The 24,856-nt window shown below is 42.5% G+C and overlaps 1 protein-coding gene across 2 annotated transcripts in view; it reads right to left on the bottom strand.

Annotated features, from left to right (window-relative positions):
* Positions 1–12,185: 12,185 nt before the first annotated feature.
* The window catches only part of pax5 (paired box 5), a 43,508-nt gene continuing 30,837 nt past the window's right edge, over positions 12,186–24,856 (bottom strand). For both annotated transcript variants that reach the window (XM_076294215.1, XM_076294216.1), the window contains exons 8-11: positions 22,875–22,976; positions 19,234–19,320; positions 18,492–18,578; positions 12,186–15,485 (exon numbers count right to left, since the gene is read on the bottom strand). In XM_076294215.1, the coding sequence (XP_076150330.1) occupies positions 15,403–15,485; positions 18,492–18,578; positions 19,234–19,320; positions 22,875–22,976 (359 nt within the window). In that variant the 3' untranslated portion in view covers positions 12,186–15,402. The remainder of the gene's footprint in view (positions 15,486–18,491; positions 18,579–19,233; positions 19,321–22,874; positions 22,977–24,856) is intronic.

The following is a 24,856-nucleotide window of genomic DNA, read 5'->3' as shown; positions in this document are numbered from 1 at the left end:
TTCTCTCTTTCTCTCTGTCTGTGTTGGAGGGGTAAAAGAGGTCAGTACAAGAGTCAGATGAAAGTGTAAACACTTCAAGAAGGTGGTAGGAGGAAGAGCTAATTTTTTTAAACCCTTTACTGCTCATGTTCCTGCACTCTGTTTCTCTCTCTCTCTCTCTCTCTCTCTCACCCTTTCTCTCTCCTCTCTAATTGGGTCTTGGGTGAGTTTCTTTAGACAGGGCCATTCATCATGGCACGATGTTGAGAGACAAACCCAGTGGGAGAAGGAGAAGAAGGAGGGGGAGAGAGTGCTGGGTGAAACCCTGTCAGTTCATTCTCCTCTTTTTCTCCCGCTTTATTTTTTTGGCCCTCTTGAGTGTCAGTTTTACAAGCACCATGAGAAAGTGTGTGTGTGTGTGTGTGTGTGTGTGGGTGGGTGGGTGGTGGTGGTGGTGGTGGGGGGTGGTCTAACATATGTGGCATTAGTTTCCTATTAGTTCATCAAGTCTGAAATATTCCAATTACATTCTAGCACACACATAGACCGTTACATGACAGGGTAGACATTCTCATACAATGAACACATGACTTTGACACAGTCACTTTTTACATGTTTCATGTTTCTCCATGAAGTCACATAATAATAATAATATCTCATTATGAAAACAGAGCCACCTGTGGCCTAGCTAAGTGTGGCCATGTTGTAAGGTGAATGTCTGTCCTGGGTCAGTCCAAGGTTATGTGCCACCTGAGATGTATGAGACAAATTTTCTTTAAGAGCCTGGTGAATGCCCAGATGCAATGGCATGGCATGATGGTGCCACCACCATGCATCATCATGGGGACATTGTTATCCAGGACTGGGACTTGATGAACTCACTTGACCTGATCTTCAGCTTTGAGTTCTGTTTGCTTGTTTTTCATATGCCCAGCTGTGCTAAGCAGTTGATGGTGGGGTTGGATGGAAAAACTTGCTGCTCACTCCAATTAAAATATACTTCAAAACAAATGTCTTTACCCTTGTTTAGATCAGTCTTTCAGCACAGTTTGATCACAGACGTCAAGGCAGAATTGGTTGGATTTTGGGCTCTTTTCGAGTCCTCTAAAATGCAGTATGAATTGACCATTTCACCCACAGTGTATCATGTTTAAAAGTGAGCCTCTGTGTAAACAGAGAGGAAGAGAGTGAGAGAACTGTGGAGCTTTGTGGCCGCTGATGAGTGTAATGGTGTATGAAACCGCAGCACCGACACAAAACAAGTATGCCACAGTGTCCAGTGTTCCGTCCACCCTGTTCTTACCACATCCTCACCTCAATTCACAACCGCAGGCTTCCACTCTGTCGGTTACAGTAGAATGCGCTACCTGATGAGTCTACCTGGTACTCACATAAAGCAGGCCAACAACTGTGCACTACATGTGCCACTGCTCCAAGCACCACAAACTAAACCTACTGTACTAAACCTAAACTAAACGGCACCAAGCAAACTAAACCTACTAAACCTAAACTAAACTGCACCAAGCAAACTAAACCTACTAAACCTAAATGTGTTAATAAATATGATTATCAAAGAAAAACAAGAACAAATCAAACAAGAATACGTAGGTTTACAGCATCCACTGTATTGGGTGAAAGCAACATTTCATGATTTAAAAAAACATGATTTGCTCTATGAACATTTCTGATAGAGATTGGCATGGTTTTATTTCAGTTAGCCTAATAGCTGGTTTGACTTGCATTGAGAAATGATCTAATGGAAAGCACCCCATGCCAATTGTGTGAAAACATGTGTGAGAACATTGAGTGGCCATTCTTTGAGAAGTTCAACTTGTTCACCACCTTTTTTAAATGATACAGTTTATTACAAATTCATTCAGATTGTTTTCATTTGACCTGCATGTTTGATAAATCCAAAGACTTGGTTATGCTTGAAAACAGTGAAAGAAAGAATTTTTAGAAAGACAGAATAGAAACTATTTAAATGAGATGTACCGCAAAGCGGTACAAAATATTACCGCTGCCCAGTCCTGCACATTCTCTCCGCAAAAATAAATCACACTTGTCAATTTGTCTCCATCTCCTACTTTTGTGTATGTAAATGAGTGTGTGCATAGTGTGTGTATATGTGTGTGTGTTTTTGTGTATATGTGTGCTTCTGTGTGTGTGTGTGTGTGTGTGTGTGTGGGTTTGCTTGTGAGTGTGTGTGTGTCTGTGTGCCTGCTTGCATGTGTGTGTGTGTGTGCGTCGGTGTGTGTGTGTGTGTGAGTGCGTATGTATGCGTGTAGGTGTGTTTGTGTGTGTGTGTGCGTGCCTGTGTGTGTGAGTGTGTCAGCCAAAGATACCTGCAATTACACTGCCTCACTTTTGCCTTTTCATTTCTAACTAGGTGGCGCTATCCCTCAAATGAGTGGATATGGAATGTGTTGACATGACCCGTAGAGACCAACATACAAAATAATTTGGTCATCCTAGGCACTACGGTTCTTGAGGTATTCACTGAAAACTGTACCTGGCCATCTACAGGCCGATTGAGTCACTAAATGTACAGATATATTAATTTATTGTATGGCCCCCCATGAACGGAATTCCACAAAACTTGGCATGTATTCAGAGGGTGTCATAATGATCCTACCTTTCAAATTTTGTGAGCCAAAGCTACCTGTGATTACAACGCCTCGTTTTTGCTTTTTCATAATTAACTAGGGGGCGCTATGCCTCAAATGAGTGGATATGGGATGGATTGACATGGCCCCTTGAGACCAACATATGTGAAAAAAAGTTGGTCGTCCTAGGCCCTATGGTTCTCGAGATATATACAGAAGACTGTATCCAGCCTACCCTCCTTTTGGTGGGTCCGGTGCAGCCCAGTCTTTCAGTGTCCCGAGAATCGTTGACGGAAATTCACAGAAAAAAACCCTCATAATATGGTTTATATCAGTGTTTCCCAAAGTCTGGGTCACGACCCACGGGTGGGTCGCAGGAGATTTTATTTGGGTCGCCAGCACAATCTATGTTGTGTTATAGGCCTACTGATACCATTTGTCATTTGATACCAGGAAAGCTAACAGTTTTCTATTAGGATGTAGTTTGTTAACTACCACAGTCACGGTTTTGTCATAAAAGCTCATGAAACTGGCGCATGGAACTGGGGGACGAACGCATCGCAGAGGGGGAGCCAGAGCATGGATATCTACCTCTCAAAATGAAACCGTTCTGTGGGGCGCCTGCCATGACCTGTACCTCGCAGTTGCAAACTGCAAGGGACATGAATCCGCCTATTTGCACGAACATTAATAGATACCAGCTCCTCAACTTTACCGATTCAAATCTAGTGACCGTGCTGTCAACTAAAGCAGACATTCATAGACCGGACATAATTAAGGCCATTCAATTTGCATGTAGATAGTTTCGATTGTAGATGCAATCTTTAAAGTTAATAGCAACTCCTCACATTCTTATTTCTGATTTAAAATGCACAACAGTGCATTATATTAGGCTACAATTTAAATGGACATTTTACACACTATTCCTCTCGTTTTCTACCTCGCTAACTCCAAAGTAAAGGCGCATTCTTCCGGCTATATTGCGCAAAAGCCTCTTGTTCTACGACTATAGAATATAATATTGTAATAATATTATATACAACAATTCAATATAACGACTTGAGTTATTTGCTGTTTACATCGGAATTGACGTCCACAGTGTTATGGACCCATTTGTCTGCAACGCAACGTAGCCTACAACATTTTTTTTTTTTTTTGAAATACAGGAACAGCTTATATGCTGATGAATGACGACATGCGAGAATTTCCCAAAACTCTCGGATGTGCATTAAAACGTATCTTTTCAGTAGTCATTTCCAACTTTTCACGCTGATGGTGCTCAAAATGCAACACAACCGTGTTCAAAGCAGGATTTATCTATCTAGATCCTATAGCAATGTATGGTTGGGGAAGGCATAGAAAAGTTGGAGAACCTGTGGCCTAAAACAATATTGGTGGTTGAAGGGTAGATTTGAAGTGAAATGGGTCGCGATGGTCTGTCATTTTTAAAAAGTGGGTCCCCAGAAAAAAAGTTTGGGAAACACTGGTTTATATGACTCAAAATAAGGGATTCAAGTGTCCATAAGCTTAAATCCATGTGTAAACCAAGAGGGTGTAATGAATGTGACATGCATAATTCACCTTTGTTATTAAAGGGACACCAGGCAAGCCTGATGCTTTTTCTCTACGAAACTCCCCCTAGCTCGGTCTGAAGCTCTTTTCCTTTTCTTCGCATCTTCCGTCAAGGATTTTCGCTGCTTCTTCGCCGGCTCTGCCATTATACACATGTTTGCAACAATCGCTAGTGTTTCGTTAGCCTGCCTCTGTGCTGTGGATGCAGGATGTAAACTGATCCTGCTTCGGTCGGCGGGTACGATACACTGAACTTGCAAGCGGGATATTCTTCCTACAGGCAGTAGGGGCGGGCGAGAGAGTCTTCATTCGCCCTGTAATGAGTCATTTAACCATATACCGACTTGCGAAGATGAGTAATTAACACGAAAATGTTGCCTGGTGTCCCTTTAAGTGTGGTTCTACACACCGTTCATATTAAACGCAGCACTTTGTTCTTTCTGTAGTTACTTCATGTAAGTATGACAGTTCAGGGATCGCGGGGCCTTTAAATGTTATGAATGTGTGATGACGTGTAGGCCCATGCCTGTTTTGTTGCTGGACAGTGTTTTTCCTATAAAATAAACGACACACACATTTGTGTGCTCAAAGTGAGAAATTGTCTCTTGCGATTGGCCAGTTGCGTCCCAGCGCAAGTTTTTGATGCCATCCATGGTCTCTCCCACCCAGGTTCGAAAGCGTCACAGAGACTGGTTGCAGCAAAGTTTGTCTGGCACGGCCTCAAGAAGGACGTTAGGGATTAGACTAACACCTGTGTTGAGTGCCAACGGGCCAAAGTACACCGTCACACTAAAGCCCCGCTAGAGCTGTTCCCGGTTCCAGAGAGACGTTTTGACCATGTGAATGTAGATCTGGTCGGCCCTCTGCCATCCTCTCACGGTTTCACATACCTGTTAACCATGGTTGACAGGACCACCTGCTGGCCTGAGGCTGTGCCACTGACGTCGGTGGCGACTGTTGAGATGACACGGGCATTTATCGGAACCTGGGTTGCCCGTTTCAGCACCCCTCTTCGGATATATCCTCTGACCGAGGCGCGCAGTTCACTTCTGAGCTGTGGAATGCTGTCGCACAGAGCCTCGGAGTGAAACTCCACCGCACGACTGCATATCACCCGCAGGCTAACGGACTCTGTGAACGTTTACATAGGTCAATGAAGGCTGCCCTGCGCACCTGTCCCTACCACCCGTCACGGCCTCCCTCAGTCGCACATTCCCACTGGGCTTCAGACGGCTGACTATAATTTCATTCGCCACGATGCCCACAGAGGACCGCAACGCCCGCCCTACGAGGGCCCATTCCGTGTTTTGGACGCAGGAGACAAACATTTTGTGGTGGACATGGACGGCAAACCTGAGCGACTCTCCATTGACCGCCTCAAACCGGCTCACTTGGATGTGGCCAGGCCCGTTGACCTGGCTCAGCCCCTACGACGCGGACGACCTCCAGCTCTGCCCCCACCCCCTACTCCCCTCTCTCCCAAGCCCCTCACACTCCATGCCCCGCACCCGTGTCATGACAGAACACCTGCCGCAGTTGGGTCTCATCCAGGGGCGCCTTAATACCACCTGAGGCCCCTGGGCTATATGTTTTTTAAGGCCCCCCCCCCCCCCCAACCGCAAATATTAATTATGATTAAATGATACCCGGCCCGCGATCTGACCCGACACATAGCGTGCGCTTTTGGTTAATAATATGCAGTGTAACCTATTATTCAGCCTATGTAAAACCTTTACATAAACAGGAACAGAATGCCCTCGAATCACGTCAGCCTACCCATGACATCGCTTATCAAAAAGGCTAGCCTACTGCACGAAAACAAGTGTTGAACTTTTACAACACATGTTGTAGGCTAAGTTAAGATGGGTAGGCTACACATATGGACGTTTAAAAGCTTTTCAAAAGTGCATGCGTTTGTCGTGTCGGGGGGTTCCCCAGGAGTTTTTTTTTTAAATGCTGTCTACTTAACACACCAGTTTAACGCAGTTTGGGAGGGACAGAAATACTTTTAGCCTATAACAAGCTGGCTCATGTGACGTGAACATGGCTACCTTATGCATTATCACTACACTACATGGAGACATATCTCACGTTAACAAGGGAGACAACATAACATAGACTATTATATGTGCGAATGGGTTAGCACAAACTTAGCTGTTGGTGAACGGAGATGCAGATCACTAATTCATGTCTTTGCGCCACAGCCCATGTTCTGCGTTCACTCCAATGAGACAAGTGAAATACATGTTTTTAAAGCCGTTTCATTTCCAGGCTATTTGCTACGATATTTACCTGCTATGCCTTCTGTTTTCATGGACAGTTACAGGAATCCACGTCATTCGTTTATCGTTGCTTCAATCCTACCCACGTTATCTCCAGAGTTTGTATGATAAGTTTGTCAGTCAGTTTCAGCCTCTCCTCTAGCTCCTCTACACCCGTTGGAATTTATTACGTTTTGTTACATTTTGTTACACTTTAGAATTGGAGAAGACAAAGGGGGCCTCTGCATGGATGTAAGAGCAGTACGATGTGCTCAATTATTTAGGCTAGCTCCAGAGTATAATGACGCCGCGAATACGGACACGCCGTTTATTATTATTGATTATCATTATTATTATTAGGAGGCCCCTCATTGGTCGAGGCCCCTGGGCTGAAGCCCAGGTAAGCCCCTGCATTAAGGCGCCAGTGGTCTCATCGACCTCCGCTACAGCACAGTCGTTGTGGACGGTTAATACGCCCACCTCCCTGTTGACTGTTGATTTGACTTCTGATATGGTGAATTCTGGGGGGACGTGTGTAGTGAATGTGACAGGCATAATTCACCTTTGTTATTAAGTGTGGTTCTACACACCGTTCATATTAAACACAGCACTTTGTTCTTTCTGTAGTTACTTCATGTAAGTATGACAGTTCAGGGATCGCGGGCCCTTTAAATGTTATAAATGTGTGATGACGTGTAGCCCCATGCCTGTTTTGTTGCTGGACAGCGCCATTTTTGATTTCAGTGTTTTTCCTATAAAATAAACGACACATGCATTTGTGTGCTCAACGTGAGAAATTGTCTCTTGCGATTTACTGCAATTTCCACAAGGGAATTGTTTGAGTAATTACTGTGTTTACACAGAATACAACCACTAACAAAAATAGGCTATGAATAAATTATTTTATTTAACTGGTATGTGAGCTTCAACAAATGATTGAATCATTTAATAAGGCTGTGGGGCCATATTTAGTGTTTCAGATGTCCATGTGCTGGAAGGAAAAACTTTCTCTCTCTTCCACTTTTCTCCTCTCTCTCCCTTTCTTTTTGAAACTAATTAAAGTTTGATGTTCTGTCTCAAGAGAACCTCTCTTGCTCCTCAGGTCTCTGGTAAGAAGAGTGCTGTGTGTGTGTGTGTGTGTGCGTGTGTTTTGTGAAAACAGTATTTTTATATTTACCATGTTAATGCACATGTGTTGATGCACATCCATTATGAACATATACATATTATGTTTGCCATTTGTTTTTTAACTCTTTGACTCTCTGCCCCCTTCTCTAGACCCCCTTGAGCAATTACCCTGATTCTGTATGAGAACATATTTATTGTGTGTGTGTGTGTGTGTGTGTGTGTGTGTGTGTGTGTGTGCGCGTGTGTGTGCGCGTGCACATACATACATAAAGGCACACAGGCTAAAATCGGTATTGCTGTGAGTGACGCTAATTTGTATGACTTCCTGCCCTCTAACTACAGTTGTCTTCTTCTTTCTCCATCAGACATGTAAGCAGAGGCAGAGGATAAAAGTTAGTTATAATTAATAAATACATTGATAGTAGATTGGTCTTAGTCAACTTTGTGTGCAAGACCTTGAGAGATGAACTGAATGACCTACACTAGTCACTTTAAAATACAGAATTAATTGATCTACAGAAAAGAATTGCTTCCTTCTTGTGGAGTTTTATCATAACCTCAAACCTCTTGACGTTTTTGAGCACCTCTACTGTCTCACCAGCATGTGTGTTCATTAGCTGTAGTCTTCATTGTTTACCAACCCCTGTGGAGAATCGGAGTCTGTGCTGTCTGGCAGTGCCAGCCATAATGAAATATCACTACAAAGAATACCACCAAAAGCCCATGTAAAATAATGTCTGTGAATGCCAGTACTGTAAATAGCTGGAAGACACCATCTGAACATCTGTATGATCTTTAAATGATGAATATGCACCAGAATACCCACCACTGCTGCTTCCTTTTGCCCACTGTCCTCCTCTGGTCATCTCCAGGGGCAGGCAGCCCTCCCCTCCCCCCTCCACCCATCAGTTTATGCCATCGGCAGGTGACATGTAGTGGGCACTGACCCAAACTCTGCGGACTACCCTCGTTATGCCACAGGCTGTGCCACACTTGACTGGGCACGCACTGAAACACTGGCACTATCGCCTGTCTGCACAGCGCTACCAACCTGGGAGTCTGGGCAAAGACCCAGAGCAGAGGGAGTGTGCATGTGTGTGTTTGGAAACCCTGGCACCCATCCAAACACTGGCTGGGGCTGCTCATGTATCAAGCTGGGTGTGAACTGTTTTCCATGTATGTATGGTGTATGAGAGTTGTGTTGCTGCTTGTGGTCCATTATCATGTCCTTTTCACCCCTGCTCCCCAAGGCCTGGGCCACAAGCCAAGAGCCCTGCCAAGGCCTGGGCCGTTCTCCTGCAGCGAGGCAGGGGGCTGAGGGGGCCCCAGGGCCGGCCAGCAGATCAGTCTGTCTCTGAGGATGAAGATGCAGGGCAGGGCACAGGGCAGCAGATCAGTCTGTCTCTGAGGATGAAGACGCAGGGCAGGGCACAGGGCACAGGGCAGCAGGCACAGGGCTGTCGCAGTGCAGTTGGAGGCTAGTGTGGTCAAAGGAGGGTTGTATGCCCCAGGTTTACACCACTCAATACTGTATCTGCTGTCTCACATCAATATAACTCCTTAGTGGGGAAATGTGTTCCGTTTGTGTTTGAGGGATATTAGAGAGATTTGTAAACAAGTCGGATGTTCATAGTGAATGCTGTGGCAGTTTTACACACAGTTCAAAACTATAGACTTTCATCATCATTGTGATGAGACATTGCATTGTGTCAGGTCCAAGTCAGACTTCTTTCTGCTGTTAATCAGTTCAATTTAGCTGCTCTTCCCACGTGTGACATCCTCGCCAGCTGGCTAAAACACCAACGTCTCCCCATTAGTGAAGTCTCAGCAAGTCCTTTGGGTGATTGTGTTTGTTGCCACTATCTGCTCATTCCATATGAACTGTAACCTTTGCACTGGGGATTATGACGACTGAAATGATTTGTTTTATAGTTGCATGTGTTCTTCACCTGTTGTCTCTACATTATTCAGAACAAAGTGATGTTTGTCACTCTCTAATGGCTCAGATTCTGCAACACAAAACCCCACAAAATCAATAAGCTTAATTTAAGGCAAACATTTGGTCCAAAACTAGTGAGCATGTGTGTGTGTGAGGCGTGAGTGCATGTGTGCGTGCGTGCACGATTTGGAAGGCCCATTGCCTGTGTACATAGGATCCAGATAATTAATAGGGAGTTACTTTTGTAAGAACAAAAATTATGAACATGTTGAATTTCAGACAACAGTTCTAAAGTTCAAAAATGTAGAATGCCATAATTAGAGCTTACAAAATTATGAACTGCTTTGAATAGCAATAAGTCTATTGTGCTCAGGATAAGAATCACTAACACCAAATAACTCATAAAGTACTTGTAACTTTGGTTATCTTTTGGGGAAAGAATGCAATTATCTTTCTATGGCAAGAAATGTGTTTCAACTTCTGGCTCCTATGGGGCAGTGTTCAAGTCAAGCTTAACAGGAAGATACAAGGGAATTTAGTCACCTTCTGATATTTATTTTCATATGGTGTGACACTCCAGGCTCTACAGACTGATGTCTAACAAGACATTCAATAATGTCATGATGAAGCAAGTGACACTAGATCCAAAATCAAAAGCTAGTGTGGTTCAAGTGTGGTGGTGGAGCATAAAAGCATATTAAAATAACTACACGAATCTCTGTGAACTTAAAAAATTACTTTTATTCTGGAGAACCAATAAAATTATGGTAAATATTTACAAATAATTACTCCTTAAGATTCACTTGACAAGTACAGAGAAAGATAATTCACTGGGGGACAGTCACTCTGGGGGACAGATGCACATACACTGATTAGTCAACACACCCTGCTATGAACAGAGCTGTGGAGAGATGCCATCCTGTAAACGTGACAAACCATAATAATTATCATCAACAACAGTAATAATAACAAGAAGAATATTAACAGTAACAATAAGCTTACAAAAATTAAAAGCATAATATCAAAGTCACAATTGTTTACCATGTGTGAAAAAAATAAATCCCAGAAACATAAACTAAAAATGAACAAAGAAATTTAAAATGAACTCAAAGGAAATGGTATCTTTGGCAAATTGGCACTGCAGTCGATACATTCAAATATTAAGACAAGACACAACACACAAGAGAGCAAAAACACACCAATGATTTTTTTTCTTTTTCATAACCACTAGAAAATTGAATAAAAAACATACACAATTCTCGAAGAAGCATTCTTTCATTTACTCCTGTTTATTTTATAGTTTCTTCATTCCTCCATCTGTTTGAAGGCATTTCAGCATTTGACACCTGGCATTATTGGTTAGTTGATTTTAGCTTTTTACTTGTACTGAATTTGTTAAATGGCCATGTCAGGCTTTGGTGGATGCTATACAGTAGATATGTTGTTTATTTCTGTAATTTGTTAAAATTCTCTTGGCAATAATGCACTATTTCCACTTTTCAAACCACTAATACCAAAAACTTCACTGTTTGTTAAAAAAAGAAAGTAGAAAAGAAAGAATACCAACACCAAGGGGTGAAGGAGTGTTGTAATCCACACGGATTCTCAGATTGTATGCAAAAGGCCACTATAAGGTCATTACCAAATACTCACACTTTTCTTTTGCTTTTGGAACCCTTGGCAGATGAGCATGTCATTTCAAAATATTAGGAGTCGTAGAGGGTAACTACAGAGTTTAAGACAGTAAAGCCCTCGCTATAATGGCAGACATCTTTGCATGTTTATTTTGGGACCAGAAAGTGTTCCTGTAGACTGATCAGTCTCTGATCTGTTAATCCTCATCCAGGGGTAGATCAGATGTTGCACTCAGGGGGGATCCTCTGAAGAGGGTCTCTGTACAGGTTGCAGTACAGTCTGTGTGTCTAAATACAACTAAATGGAAATTAGTAATGGCACTTATGTTATGCCCAGCAACCAGCGCAGTCTATTTGAGTCTATTTGACATGCTGTGGATTTTCACCTTAATCTTGAATCTGACCTCAAACTCTTTTTGAACCATTTGTCTAGAAGCTGACAAATATAATATTTTCATATACAGACACTGACTGTCAATGAGAAGCTTGCAAACAGATACTTTGATTGATTGTTCATGAAAGCTTGTTTATTTATATATTTGCTTTGATTTTGTTATTTTTATGTGCCCCTCCAACCTAGGTGGAGGGACTCAATTGCTACATGATGGTCAGACTGGGAGAATTGCTTGCTGAGCTTCAATTGAGGGCAAACCTCAGTATAAAAGTATGCTTTAGAAATTCTTATAAATTACTTTCCGTTTGTAAAGTTTAGCACACTGTGGTACAAATTTCCCCACAGGAATTTAGTGCGTCATAAAATAGGAAATGTACATTGCCTTAGGCATGCAAGAACATCTGGCCAAATACAAGGATCATTGAAAATATACGTATATGACATATGAAGATAAGAATTGTTAAATAATGATGTCAAATATCATATTCCATTTGTCAATGAAATGATGATTTTGCTTTCTGCACAAACATCAAACATGACTTTACAGGGTATCAAGGAAGAGGACATTCCTTTGCCATTGAGATGACATCACCGGCATTTACCAAGGAAGTGGAGTATTGGGAATAGCACCTTTGCCTCCGATTGGCAAAGAGAGATCCCCCCCCCCCCCCACCCCCAAGAAATGTGATCAATGGAACAGTTCCTCTGGATGTGAAATGGCAGACGTGAGAGGTGAGGAGAGAACAGAGGCTGGCGCTCTGATGAGATTAAGATAGAGTGAATGAGAGAGAGTGATGGGGGTGAGACAGGGCAAGGTTGGGTTTTGATGGCACAGCAGGTTTGATTCCCCCTGAGGGAACGGAGGGGGGACTCGTGACCCACAGAGGACAAAGGAACCGAGTGGGGGAGTGTCTGAGGGGCGGGTGCTAATCACCGCTGTCCGTTTCAAGCCAAGTTTCTAAGCCAATGATAGTCACATCTACCTTATTCAACCAATAAGGTCTTCTCAATGGCATTGGTAACCTCATTGATAATTCTACATGGTCTGAAAAAAGATATTTGTCAGATATTCTAAGGTATATAGTATATTAATGTGGGATAGTTGAGTTGTACAAGTGGTCATACAAATGTGTATATTTTGGAGACTAGGGTAGATTTAAGAATTATTGTTTTTTTTTTTATTGTGTATATGGCCAGATCTTAGCTGTGGTAGGCCCTAGTCATGCCTTTGTTCAACATCTAATCATTCCACTAAAATGTGGTGATATACTAACTGAACGGCATCAAATTAATATCATGATAACTTGATAATGACAACATATAAATATCTCGTGTACATATGTTTAGGCTTTTAAACAACCTGGTTTCCTTGGTTTGTAAGAGAGAAATACAAATCCTGTGAATTCAAATTAGTTTGCTGTGGTTCACTCGGCATTGATTGGTCTATAGATAAGTGACCTTCTGTAGACAGAGTAGACAGTTGCTTTAGGGACACATGGTCAAGACTGGATGACTCAGTAGAAAAAATAAAGGCACTGTCCTTAATATCAGCTGGTGCACCTCAGGTTCATAATGCCTCAAACTACAAGGTTAGATAAGGACAAAGTTCACCAGTAGCACTATGGTGAATTTTTTATTAAGGGTTTCTTTAGAGTTGCCCAAGCAGCAACTTAGGCCTACAAACACAAGAAGTCATTCTATAACTACTTTACAGATTAATAATCAAACTAACACTTTCTGAAGATATACTCATATATTTTTATTTTCTTCTTCTTTTGTTAACCTTTCCATTGCAGTTTTGGTGCTTCTGATTGGCTATTGAAACTACACAGTACTCCTTCAGTTCAAAGCTAGTCTGAGCAGACCACAGCGTATCAAAAACAAACGGACATAAAAAGGTTTTTACACGGGTGGACAATAGCTAAATAAATCACACCATTTTCTCTGTGTTCATTCACTAGCATCTACAATAAATATGAATTCTCAATCAATTCTGATTGGGGATATTTTGTTGGAAATGGATACTGTACAGCATCAATTGTACACACACACACACACACACACAGTGGTAGACACTCACAGTTTTGACACACAGTTTTGACACACAGAAAGGGTTTGGTAAGGCCTCCACCACTTCGTGCATTGTCTCAGCGCATTGCAGATGAAAGGAGTTACTCAGAAATAAAGTACACATACTTGAAGAAGAGAAAGAGAGAGAGTGTTATAAAAAAGAGAGAAATAGAAATGTTGATTGATTGAAAAAAAAAAACAGTGTTGACTCATTGTGTCATTGTGCTTTATAGGAGAGTCAGTTTCTTTGGGGAGGTTTTTGTCACACAATGATTTCACGTCTAGTAAGTCTGCTTGATAACGTCATTGGGAATGGGTACAGAGGCTGAGACTGGCACGTCTTTTGACAACACACTACCAAACCCTGGCTAAGTCTGATGAGAGTCTGTTATTCCTTTAAAAACTGAGCAGTGCTCAAATGTAGCCACTGGCACTGGATACTGGCAACAAGTCTCCTATAGAGCATATATATTAGTCTGCCTCTCCAGCAATAAATATCTTTAAATTATTTCAACATTCCCAATATGAGGGCTGGGTCGTAGGTCCAGCATACACACACATATACACATCACACACCGATCACCTCTATGTACACAGGGAGAGGGAGATGTGTCTGTACACTATTTACTGGCCGGATGTGTTTACTGTGCTTCAGTGTGGGTGATTATTGTACCTACATTGCTACGTGTGTGTGCAGCATTAGAAAGTCACACATAAACACACACGAACATGTTTCACATAATGTACACCTATGCTATTGTATATCCCATATGAGTGTGTTAGACTTTCAAGCACACTCTGGAAAGCATGCCTTTCAGATGAAAACTGGGTAGACATCGAGAGGAAGAAGTTCAGCATTCCGCTGTAGTCCATGCTGACGTCTCCGTTTAGGATTTGTACTGATGTTGTGCTTTCATTTCATAGGCACTCTAAATTTGCATTCAGTGATGACCTTCCCTCTCTCTCAGCTTGGAATCAGAATTAATCAAGTCTATAGGCCGTCTTTTCAATAGTGCCAGTTTACTAACCTGAGAAAAATATTATATGAACAACCACTCAAACATATATTCTTTAAAAGAGTATATTACAAAACAACAACAAAAGGAAAGAGCGGGAAGATTGGAATTAATGAACAAAAGTAAAGAGTTTTAAAAATGCAGGTTTTAACAAACTAAAGAACAGGCACCGGATGAGACAATGAACACATCATCCCCATTATCACTGCCCGAGTGGGAGTGAACCTAAATCTAGCCAGTGGTAGATTGTCCATTCAGCCAAATCAAAACTCAGCTCTCCTTATGTTGTAAACTATAGAGAACATTTTGCAATTTTCTTTTCCCAACACATCAAATAAAAAGACATGACAAAAGAACAAAATCAATCATAAACCTTTTTCAGGGCTTCTTCAATTCATTACTTAACTCAAGTAATAAAGGTTCTACTGTAAACAAAACAATGACTGAACGCTGGAGGAGTTTGCAATGAAAGATTCATTATTATTTAGACTAAAACCCCAGAGTTCACATCTCAGGGAGGTCAATGCAAAAGGCTGAAAGACCAGAGGAAGAGAGAAAGATGCAGAGCAAAGAAACATCTGCGTTTCTCACCCTTTCAACATGGCAGCACAAAGTCATGAATAGAGCTATTGGCAGAACATGAAGAATGGCATAGAAGTAAGTTTGGACGTACAAACAGTGTCTTCACTCTCCTCTCTCTCTCCTCTCCAATCCTCTGTACTCGTGGAGTAACGCTGGTGTTATCACCCTCAATCCCTCCTCCTCCTCCTCTTCCTCCTCCTCCTCATCCTCCTCACTGGCAGTTAATGGCGGTCATAGGAGCTGGCAGTAGCTGTGGCAGCAGGGCCTGTCCCTCTTGTGGCAGCACTGTAGTAGTATGGAGACCCTAGGAAGAGGAGAAGACCATATTACTGATGGATCAATTCAATACATACTGTAGATGTGACTGTCATTATGGTTTCATTTATATCAATTCAATTACATATACTTCTCCTAACAATGAAGTGAGCCACTTTATCATAAAAATCTACCTTGTGTGATAAAAATTATCATAGTCTAAGCAGCCCAAATAGGTATAAGTCTAAGTCTAAGTTCTCATCACAGGCTATGTACTTTTAGCACATAGTTCTCAGATCAGAATTGTAATTCTCAATAATCGTATCACTTGTGCACATCATTAAAGCAGTTTCTCCCCATCTTGAACAAATAATAAAGCTCTTAAGTCCATGCACCTGATTTTGTACAAATTATTATTATTTTCACTTGCTAATCAATGGCATGTTGGTCAAAATGCACTATACTGGTTCCCTGTTGAATAGTCCTACCCCATAAAACAATTTGGCCTTATTTCATCGCTTGTGTCATTACATGTACAGTAAATGTGTTGGACTGGCTGTCATAACTAGTTGTCATAATCTGTCTAGCATACTGTATGTGACTTGACAGACAGGAACGTCAGGATGTATAGAAAGATGTACAGTGGTGCACAGCTGACCAAGGGGTGTTTTACTGTATATGGGCCATTTTTCATTTGCACAATGCCGTAAAAGCCTTTGTTTTCTTTATATTGTCACAATGTCTTGTCAACAGAAAAAAAACGTTGAAACATATCCACTATCTTGCAATCAACCCCCTCCACACACAATAATGCATATAACTTTGCAGTTTTGAAATAGAAAATAGTGCTGCCTTGCGCATTACTGTAAATACTTACAGAGTAAACTGTCATATTGACAACAAAAAAAAACAGTTTGACTATCTTTACATAAACAATGGCATCATGACATGTCATTTTGATTGCACTAACCATTTCAATGGCATACATATTTGCTTTTGAGGCATAAACTAAGCATTTTGAGCAAGATACACATTTTGCAGGTTTTCTGCTATGTGGTGCAGTTTGTACTAATTGTTTTGAGAAATGCACTAACTGTTGTGCACATGTTCTATATGATTTGAGAAATGCACCAAAGCGACTGAGAAAAACTGTAATCTTATTGTTGCCTAGGAGCAACTACGGAGATAATAACATCTGATCTTCTTTTCTGATGGAAGAACACCTGCTCACCACAATAAGCATAATTCAAATAATTATTCACTCTGTTAAGCTTTTGCAGTTTTAAAAAAGGATAACAAATGCACAGATCTGTGAGAAAATTACATTGCATTCATCTTCCAATTCCAAAAGCATTTAAGTTTAGTTCCATTTTACTTCACTTTTGTCAGCACAGCAATGTTGAATGCATGCAGTATTGACTCAGCAGCCAATTATCACACAAAACAACTTACATGTGTGATAATTCCCCCCTGTGCTGTGGTTTTAGGAGCAGTGCAAATCAGACAGTTTCAGTGTACAGTTATTTTACTGGTGATGGATTTTATGAATGAAACTGTGCCCTGTCTGTGATGCGGAGGAGAAAGGGAGTCATTGAGGATGGTGGGTTAGGGATGTGGAGATGTGTTACAGCAGAGCGGGATAATGATATCATTTTATTGACCTGGGCTATCTTAGTTGACAATGATCCAGGTGCCATTTGTAATTCTCTTTCACCGTCTCTCAGCTTGAGCTGGCCATTTGCGATGTATCTCACACACACACACACACACACACACACACACACACACACACACACACACACACACAAACACACACATATTTTCACGCAAACACAAAGATTAATCTTGATCATAGCATCTTGGTGTTTACCGCCTATGGGTCTCTTTAGATGAAAAGGCTTTTAAGTATCACAGCAAACCAGAAGCACATCATTTTTCTTCATTAAGGCCAAGAACAGGAAGAGGAGGGGGAGAGAGTAGAGAAGTGATGATGAGAATGGACCAATGAGAGGTGAGAGCAGCACATTACATGGAGGACACAGGGAGTCCTATGAGGCCAAACACCAGAATTGAGAAGATGTTCCAGAGATACATTTATGCTCTGAAGGAACGCAAGAGCCCATACAAACATTCAAATAGAATGAGTTACAGTTATGTGATCATGACCAGCTAAAGTTCAACACCATTCAAGTTCAACACGCAGTTCTTTAAGAATGACAAGTACTGTATGTCAGAGGTTTAGACTGCCATTGGCCACTACCATAGTAAGATTAGGGACTTTTATTGTTAGCTGTGTATGCTCTTTCTATCCATTTAAGGTACTGTAAGTGATTCTAAGCGATTTCTAACCCGTAACATTTTTTGTTACATTCAGCGGATATCTCCTCATGATTCTCTCCCTGTCCATTCTGTGAGTATCCTGTATAAGCCTGGTCTTTGTACACAGTCCTGTCCATTCTGTGAGTACCCTGTATAAGCCTGGTCTTTGTACACAGCCCTGACCGTAACAAAAGCCAATCACCGAAAAGGGGGACGGCAGTTTGAGGTGGGTGGGGGACGGGTTTCACTCTCTGGTGTTTTGTTTGGTGTTTGGGGCAAATATCAACAAACGTGCAAAAGGGAAATGTATTGTCTCAAACATTTCTCAGTTGTGGAATAGCCTTCCTCTTGTCATAGCCTAAGCCCAATTTAAGTTAAACCTTTATCTCAAAATCCTGTTTTTCTCAGACTATTCTTATCTCGCCTTATTTCTCTTAAGGGTGTCCCAGGAGAAACAGGTGAGATTTCACTTCACAATATTGATTTAGATCAATCAGATGCTACTGAAGGACCAAAGTGAGAAAACGTCCTCTAACTATTACATGATTTTACCATTAACTGGGATTTGTAATTCTGTTGCTGTTTTTGTTACTGTCCAACACGTGGATTCCAGTAGCACACCGCTGGCACTAATGGTATGATGTTGCTTTTTGTTATGGTCAGACACTACAGTGCAGTTAGGGACGTGAGTCCCCTTCACCCCCCACCCCCACCCAACAGACAGCAGCAGACATACCTGTGATCTGTGTGGTCTGGCTGGTGAACAGCCCGGAGCTGCAGGCCATGTCAGAGCCCAGAAGAGATCCGTAGTCCTGCTGCAGCACTGCAGAGCCAAAACACATACAGCACTGGTCAGATTACACACGCCCAGGCAAGCACACACAAATACACAAACACACACACAAACAAACAAACAAACACACACATGCCTAACCTGCTCCCCTACCCCAACACACATAGTATACACACACACACACACACACACACACACACACACACACACACACACAAAAAAAAACATACACCTGCACACTCCTCATACTAATAACAAGAACAAACACACACATGCCTAACCTGCTCCCCTACCCCATCACATACACTCACGCACACACACACCTCTACACACACACACACACACACACCACACACACACAAACAACTCCAGAAATGCCAAAAAATGCAGTCCTCAACATTGGATGCTGGGTGAATATTTATAGTAAGTGCTCCTACCTGCACATTATATAGAAAAGATGGATGACTGTGTGAATGGACTTGTTTTTCATATAACAGAAACAATTGGGATTGTGAAATGTGTTCAATGAGAGTAGTTGTTGACTTTTAGTTTATATCATTGTCAAATTTTATTTCAAGTTTCTGAAGTGATGACTATTTTCAGTCATCGTCTATTCTTACAGAGTGAGTTATGCATATCTACAGCAAGTCATTTGCTCATTGTTGTGTGTCTGTTGCTGACTTACCTAACAGACTCGGGTTTGGGAATCTCCAGGACTCATTATATGTGGAATACTGAGGATGAGAGTACGGACCGCCTGAAAAGTCACCCCCTATGAAAACAACATTAAAAGGCTGAGTACACATTGAGATATACAGTCTCAGATATTCCTCTTGGTCTGTGCATTACAATCTGTATGAGTTTCTGTCAATGTTAATCAGTTTGTGGGTTTTTGTTTTGCGTGTTTTAATAGATGTGGAACCTAGAAGGCATGTTCTGCCCCGTCCTTATCCCTTTCTTTCTCTTTTTGCGTTTTCCATACCTTCACATAATGGGGTCGTATCTCTTGAAGCCACTTGACCCATCAAAAGTATGTCTACTTTTCTCTTTCTCTCTCTCCCCCTCCAACACTCCAGTTTTCCCTGGGGAGGACTCTCCCTATGCTGACTGTCACAAACCCTGAAGCCCCAGACCACTCGTTCCCTCCCTCCCTCTCTCCCTCCCCTCTGTCTCTCCTGCTCTGTCGGTTCTGCTTCATCGCTCTTGTGCTCCCCCTTTCCATGTGTCAGCCCCCCTGCCGCAAGAGAAGGAGAGAGGGGGACAGTAAAGAGGGAGGGAAAGAGGGAAACAGAGATATAATACAGGAGGAGAGGTAGACAAGGAGAGAGGGGAGAACGTGGGGGTATGATGAGGTAAAGGGGACAGTGAACCAAAAACAAGGTTGGATGTGGCTTATCCCCGAGAACAAAAACAAGGTTGGATGTGGCCTATCCCCGAGAACAAAAAAGGACTCTAGCTAACACACAACACTGTTGGTTTGCCTGACATGTCCACTGTACGTGCGTCTCTCATAACCAGATGTAATCGCCGGTCCGCTTCCACTTTTATCTCTTCTACGCTCATCCCTTTCAACTCCCCATCTAACCCATTCCTCCCCTCACCTTTCCTTCCACTCTAACCACCATCATGCCTCCTACAGCTCACACAACAGGAGGGGGAGCACAAAGCAGCGCGCAGCAACGGAGCACATAACGTGGAGGAGGACAGCCGAGGGTGTGGAACAAACACATAGCATGAGTGGCCCCTGCAGAGTTACCCCGGTAACCTTCAGTGCTTTGTCAGGTGGGGTGGCTGCTGCGGCTACCTCCCTGAGCTCTAATGCTTCCCCCCTTGTCATTTCATCTCTGTGGTGACTGCCGCACGTCAGGTTATTCTGAGGAGAAATCTGTGTGTGTGTGTGTGTGTGTGTGTGTGTGTGTGTGTGTGTTTGACAGATAGAGAGGGGGTCCCCTTGTGAGGCACTCTGTGTCAAGGTCACAAATGCTTGTCAAATCTTTGGGAAAACACCGGGGCGCTTGCGCTGCCAGCCAGAGACAAGGTTACACCTCCTTTCCAGAGACACTTCCTACACAACCCCTGAGAGTCACATCCCGTCGACACACACACACACACACACACACACACACACACACACACACACACACACACACACACACACACACACACACACACACACACACACACACACACACACACAATGACAGCCATGGCCCTGGTAAATGCACACCCACCCTACAGAAGCGTTAGGGGATTTGTTAGCAGGGTTAGCTTGAATCTTCCTCTTTTCTGACACCTCTCTTTTAAGGTCTTTGTTATTCCTTATGTTTTGGTCTGTTGTTTTCCTCACATGCCTTGATGTTTATCATGTCCTATGTGTGTACAACACCGGCACAAACCCCTGCAGGCTGCAGAGGGTTGTAAACATTCTACTTTAATTAAGACATTTAAACAATTAAACTGTGCTTTAATGCAGGTTATGTTGTGCTTTAGTGTGCTAGTGCAGGTTATGTTAAATTAAACTTAAAATGTACATGCCACAATTAGTTATGGATTTACACAATTAGTTATGGAGTCCTGAATTTCCCCTTGGGGATCAATAAAGTATCTATCTATCTATCTATCTATCTATCTATCTATCTATCTGGATAGTTTAGAGATACTTTTGGATTTGGTGGTGGTTACTGCATATTAAGAAGTATGATTAAATATATGGGATATTGTATATATTCCATAAGTCCATAAACACTGTAAATGGCAAATGGAAAACCTTATCAAGTAAAAGTTATCAGCTTCTGCATATAAATGTCACAAGAGTGGAAGGAGATACGTGTGTGAGTGGGTACAGTTGATGACATGCATAATGCAAATCCAAATTTGTGCACAAGTCAGTGTTGTGTGTGCACATGTGAGAGTAAAGTGCTGGTGCCTTAATGCTTTTGTGTGTGAGCGAAGGAGAGAACAAGAAAGAAAGAGAGTAAGAGAGAGATTGAAAGAAAGGAAGAGAGTAAGAGATTGAAAGAAAGGAACAGAGGAAGAGAGAGACTGAAAGAGAGGAAAAGAGGAAGAGAGAGACTGAAAGAAAGAGAGAGATTGAAAGAAAGGAAGAGAGTAAGAGAGAGATGGAAAGAAAGGAAGATAGTAAGAGAGAGATTGAAAGAAAGGGAGTAAGAGAGAGATTGAAAGAAAAGAAGAGAGTAAGATAGAGATGGAAAGAAAGGAAGAGAGTAAGAGAGAGACTAAAAGAAAGGAGGAGATTAAGAGATTGAAATAAAGAAAGGAAGAGAGTAAGAGATTGAAAGAAAGAAAGGAAGAGTGTAAGAGAGAGAGATTGAAAGAAAAGAAGAGAGTAAGAGAGAGATTGAAAGAAAGAAGAGGCAGAGAATGAATGCATTAGTCAGGGGTCAGCGGTGATTCTCATTAAAAACAAATTACTGATGTTGAGAAGGGACAGCTGTGCTACTGCGACATGCACACACACTCACAGACATCCTCACTCTCTCTCACACACACACACACACACACACACACACATGCATGCATGCACATTACCCCCTGGGAATCCTGTCAACCTGGCGCAGACAGGGGAGAGGAGGAAGTGGCAGAGACACCCCCCCCCACTGGGATTTAACCAGAGAATAAAGGGAGTAAAGAGGTGAGAGAAAAGCAGGAGGAGGAGGAGGAGGAGAGACAGAGGAGGAGAGGAAGAGAGAGTGTGGGAGACAGGGACCTTCAGAGTCAAGGGATTAGAAGAGAGACAATGAGGAAGAAAGAAGACAGATAAAGAAGGTACAGGAGGGACGGAGAGAGAGAGTGAGCAAAAGAGAGAAAGAAAGAATCGCCTAAGTCTTGGCTATCTGATTTGGATCTGGAGGGTTGCTCTAAAGCTGGGTGAGGGAGCTCTTGATTGAGCACATTCTTGAACACACACACACACACACACTCACACGCACACACACACACACACACACACACACACACACACACACACACACACACACACACCTCATCCTATTCCATCAGGAGCTTTAAATGAAAGGTACACAGTTCAAATGGACACCTCTCTCCATTGGGGAAACCACTGTCTCTCTCTCTCCCTCTCTCTCTATATATCTACCACTCTATTCATTGTTGTGAGTTCTCTATCACTTTCGATCATCATCTGCCTCAATCTATCACTTTATAACTGCCTCTTAACTCTCTCTTTCTCACTTTGCGTGTGTGTGTGTGTGTGTGTGTGTGTGTGTGTGTGTGTGTGTGTGTGTGTGTGTGTGTGTGTGTGTTTGTGTGTGTGTGTGTGTGTGTGTGTGTGCGTGCATGCTCACTCACCAGGCACCATGCCACTTAATGAGGGGGCTGAGTAGCTGCCTTGCCCAGCTGGAGGGACGTGAGGGGGGTACCCAGGCAGTGTGGTGCTGGCAAGGTCACGACCTGCAACCAGACAAACATGAGTTTCCTATGCTCAAAGAAAGTGTACAAACACACCAAGTAAAGCCTAAAATGGCCTCACTCTGCTCATGTGCTACATGCACCATTGGCAGGAAATTCAGGAGGATACTGATTAACAGGCATTTTTGGGGCAAAGGCAAATCTAGGACAGGGGTTGGCAACCCGCGGCTCCGGAGCCGCATGCGGCTCTTTGATCCCTCTGATGCGGCTCAGCTTTTCAAAATAATTAATGAGTATTTAATTAAAATGTATTTTATTTTAGTTTGTTCATTTTCAAAATGTAATATTGCAGGTCCATCTGAGTAATTTATGTAACTTTCCACCTCAATTGACTCCGTAACCGTAGCCTGCACAATATTGTTACATTTGCGGTTCGTTGTCATGTCAATATCAAACAAAATCACAGATTTCCCTCCATTTCAGTCAATGAGAACACTTTAATTGTTATTGTTGATGTGTGCGCTTGTGATTGAGTGTTGTGTTGTTAACTATGATGTCACTTTGCATACCAAAGGACACTGGAAAAATAGGGGGTAGTGTTTAGCCTACATGGGAAGCCTAAGGCCTATACTTCTGTCATTCCACTTTACATTTCAAGTTACTTTTAAAAACTAGTAGAACATGTATTAAAAAATCCTCTGTTGAATGAAAGTAACTAAAAAGAGATGAAAAAAAAATACATTCGGTAAAAGTGGCTCTCCACGCAAAAAAGGTTGCCGACCCCTGATCTAGGAACTCCAGAAGGGTTGTGTTGGTAGTGCTTCTCTGTGTCTTTCTCCTGCTGCCTTGCTCTTTCTATTAGTACATGGTGAGGATTTATAGCAGCATTAGACTACATGGCAAAATGTCAGGTGGATCATTAATCTGTATTTCAGCTGTAATGCATGGTCAGGGAGTGGGACTCATTTGTCATCATGAGACCTTCACACACTCACACACTTAAAGCATCAATCCCACTCTTTCACATAACCACTGACCAACAGCAGGGAGGAGTGGACAGGCAGTAGAGAAACAGTGTGTGTGTGTGTGGTGGGGGGGGGGGGGGGTGAAAACGGACATTGAGAAGAGAGTTTATACACATAATATTTTCACAAGAAGCACATTAAAACCGTGGAGATTCTAGGCTTCCATTTGATCACTCTCCCAGTTTCTCTCTCGCTTTCCACGTCTCCCTGAAGAGGAGTTTTACAGTGTGTTGATGTGACAGTGAGGCATTAGCGCAGACTGGCTGCTAATCCGCCTTGGGTCACAGAGCAGGGCAATAGAGAGAGAGAGAGAGAGAGAGAGAGAGAGAGAGAGAGAGAGAGAGAGAGAGAGAGAGAGAGAGAGAGGGAGGGAGAGAGGGAGGGAGAGAGAGAGAGAGAGAGGGAGAGAGAGAGGCAGAAAGAAAGCGAGAGAGAGAAAGAGAGAGAGGCAGAAAGAAAGAGAGATGGTCTCCTCACAGTGGGGGCAGACAGGGCCAGGTCCTCTGAGGTATGGAGGGAGGAAAGGAGGGGTGGGGAGGAATGAAAGGATATTTCAGTTCTCCACAGTGCTGTCACAGAGGTCATCACTCCCACAAGTTTCATACTTTTTTATATATCAAACATACTCAACTATCCCTTCATTTTGTCATTCCTAATCTCTTTCCCCCACAATAATCTATAACCCTTTCACCTTTTTGAAGTCTGGTACCAAAAAAATGTAATGTTAAGAATAATAATTTTGTTAATTTGTGTGTGTGTGTGTGTGTGTGTGTGTGTGTGTGTGTGTGTGTGTGTGTGTGTGTGTGTGTGTGTGTGTGTGTGTGTGTGTGTGTGTGTGTGTGTGTGTGTGTGTGTGTGTGTGTGTGTGTGTGTGTGTGTGTGTGTGTGCGTGCGTGT

Source organism: Alosa pseudoharengus, unplaced genomic scaffold (genome assembly GCF_046254945.1).
Source record: "Alosa pseudoharengus isolate Yale_2024_CS ecotype anadromous, Long Island Sound unplaced genomic scaffold, YU_APseudo_1.1 YU_APseudo_1.1_scf_2, whole genome shotgun sequence".
Taxonomy (NCBI): domain Eukaryota; kingdom Metazoa; phylum Chordata; class Actinopteri; order Clupeiformes; family Clupeidae; genus Alosa; species Alosa pseudoharengus.
This window is presented reverse-complemented; position numbering and strand designations above follow the sequence as displayed.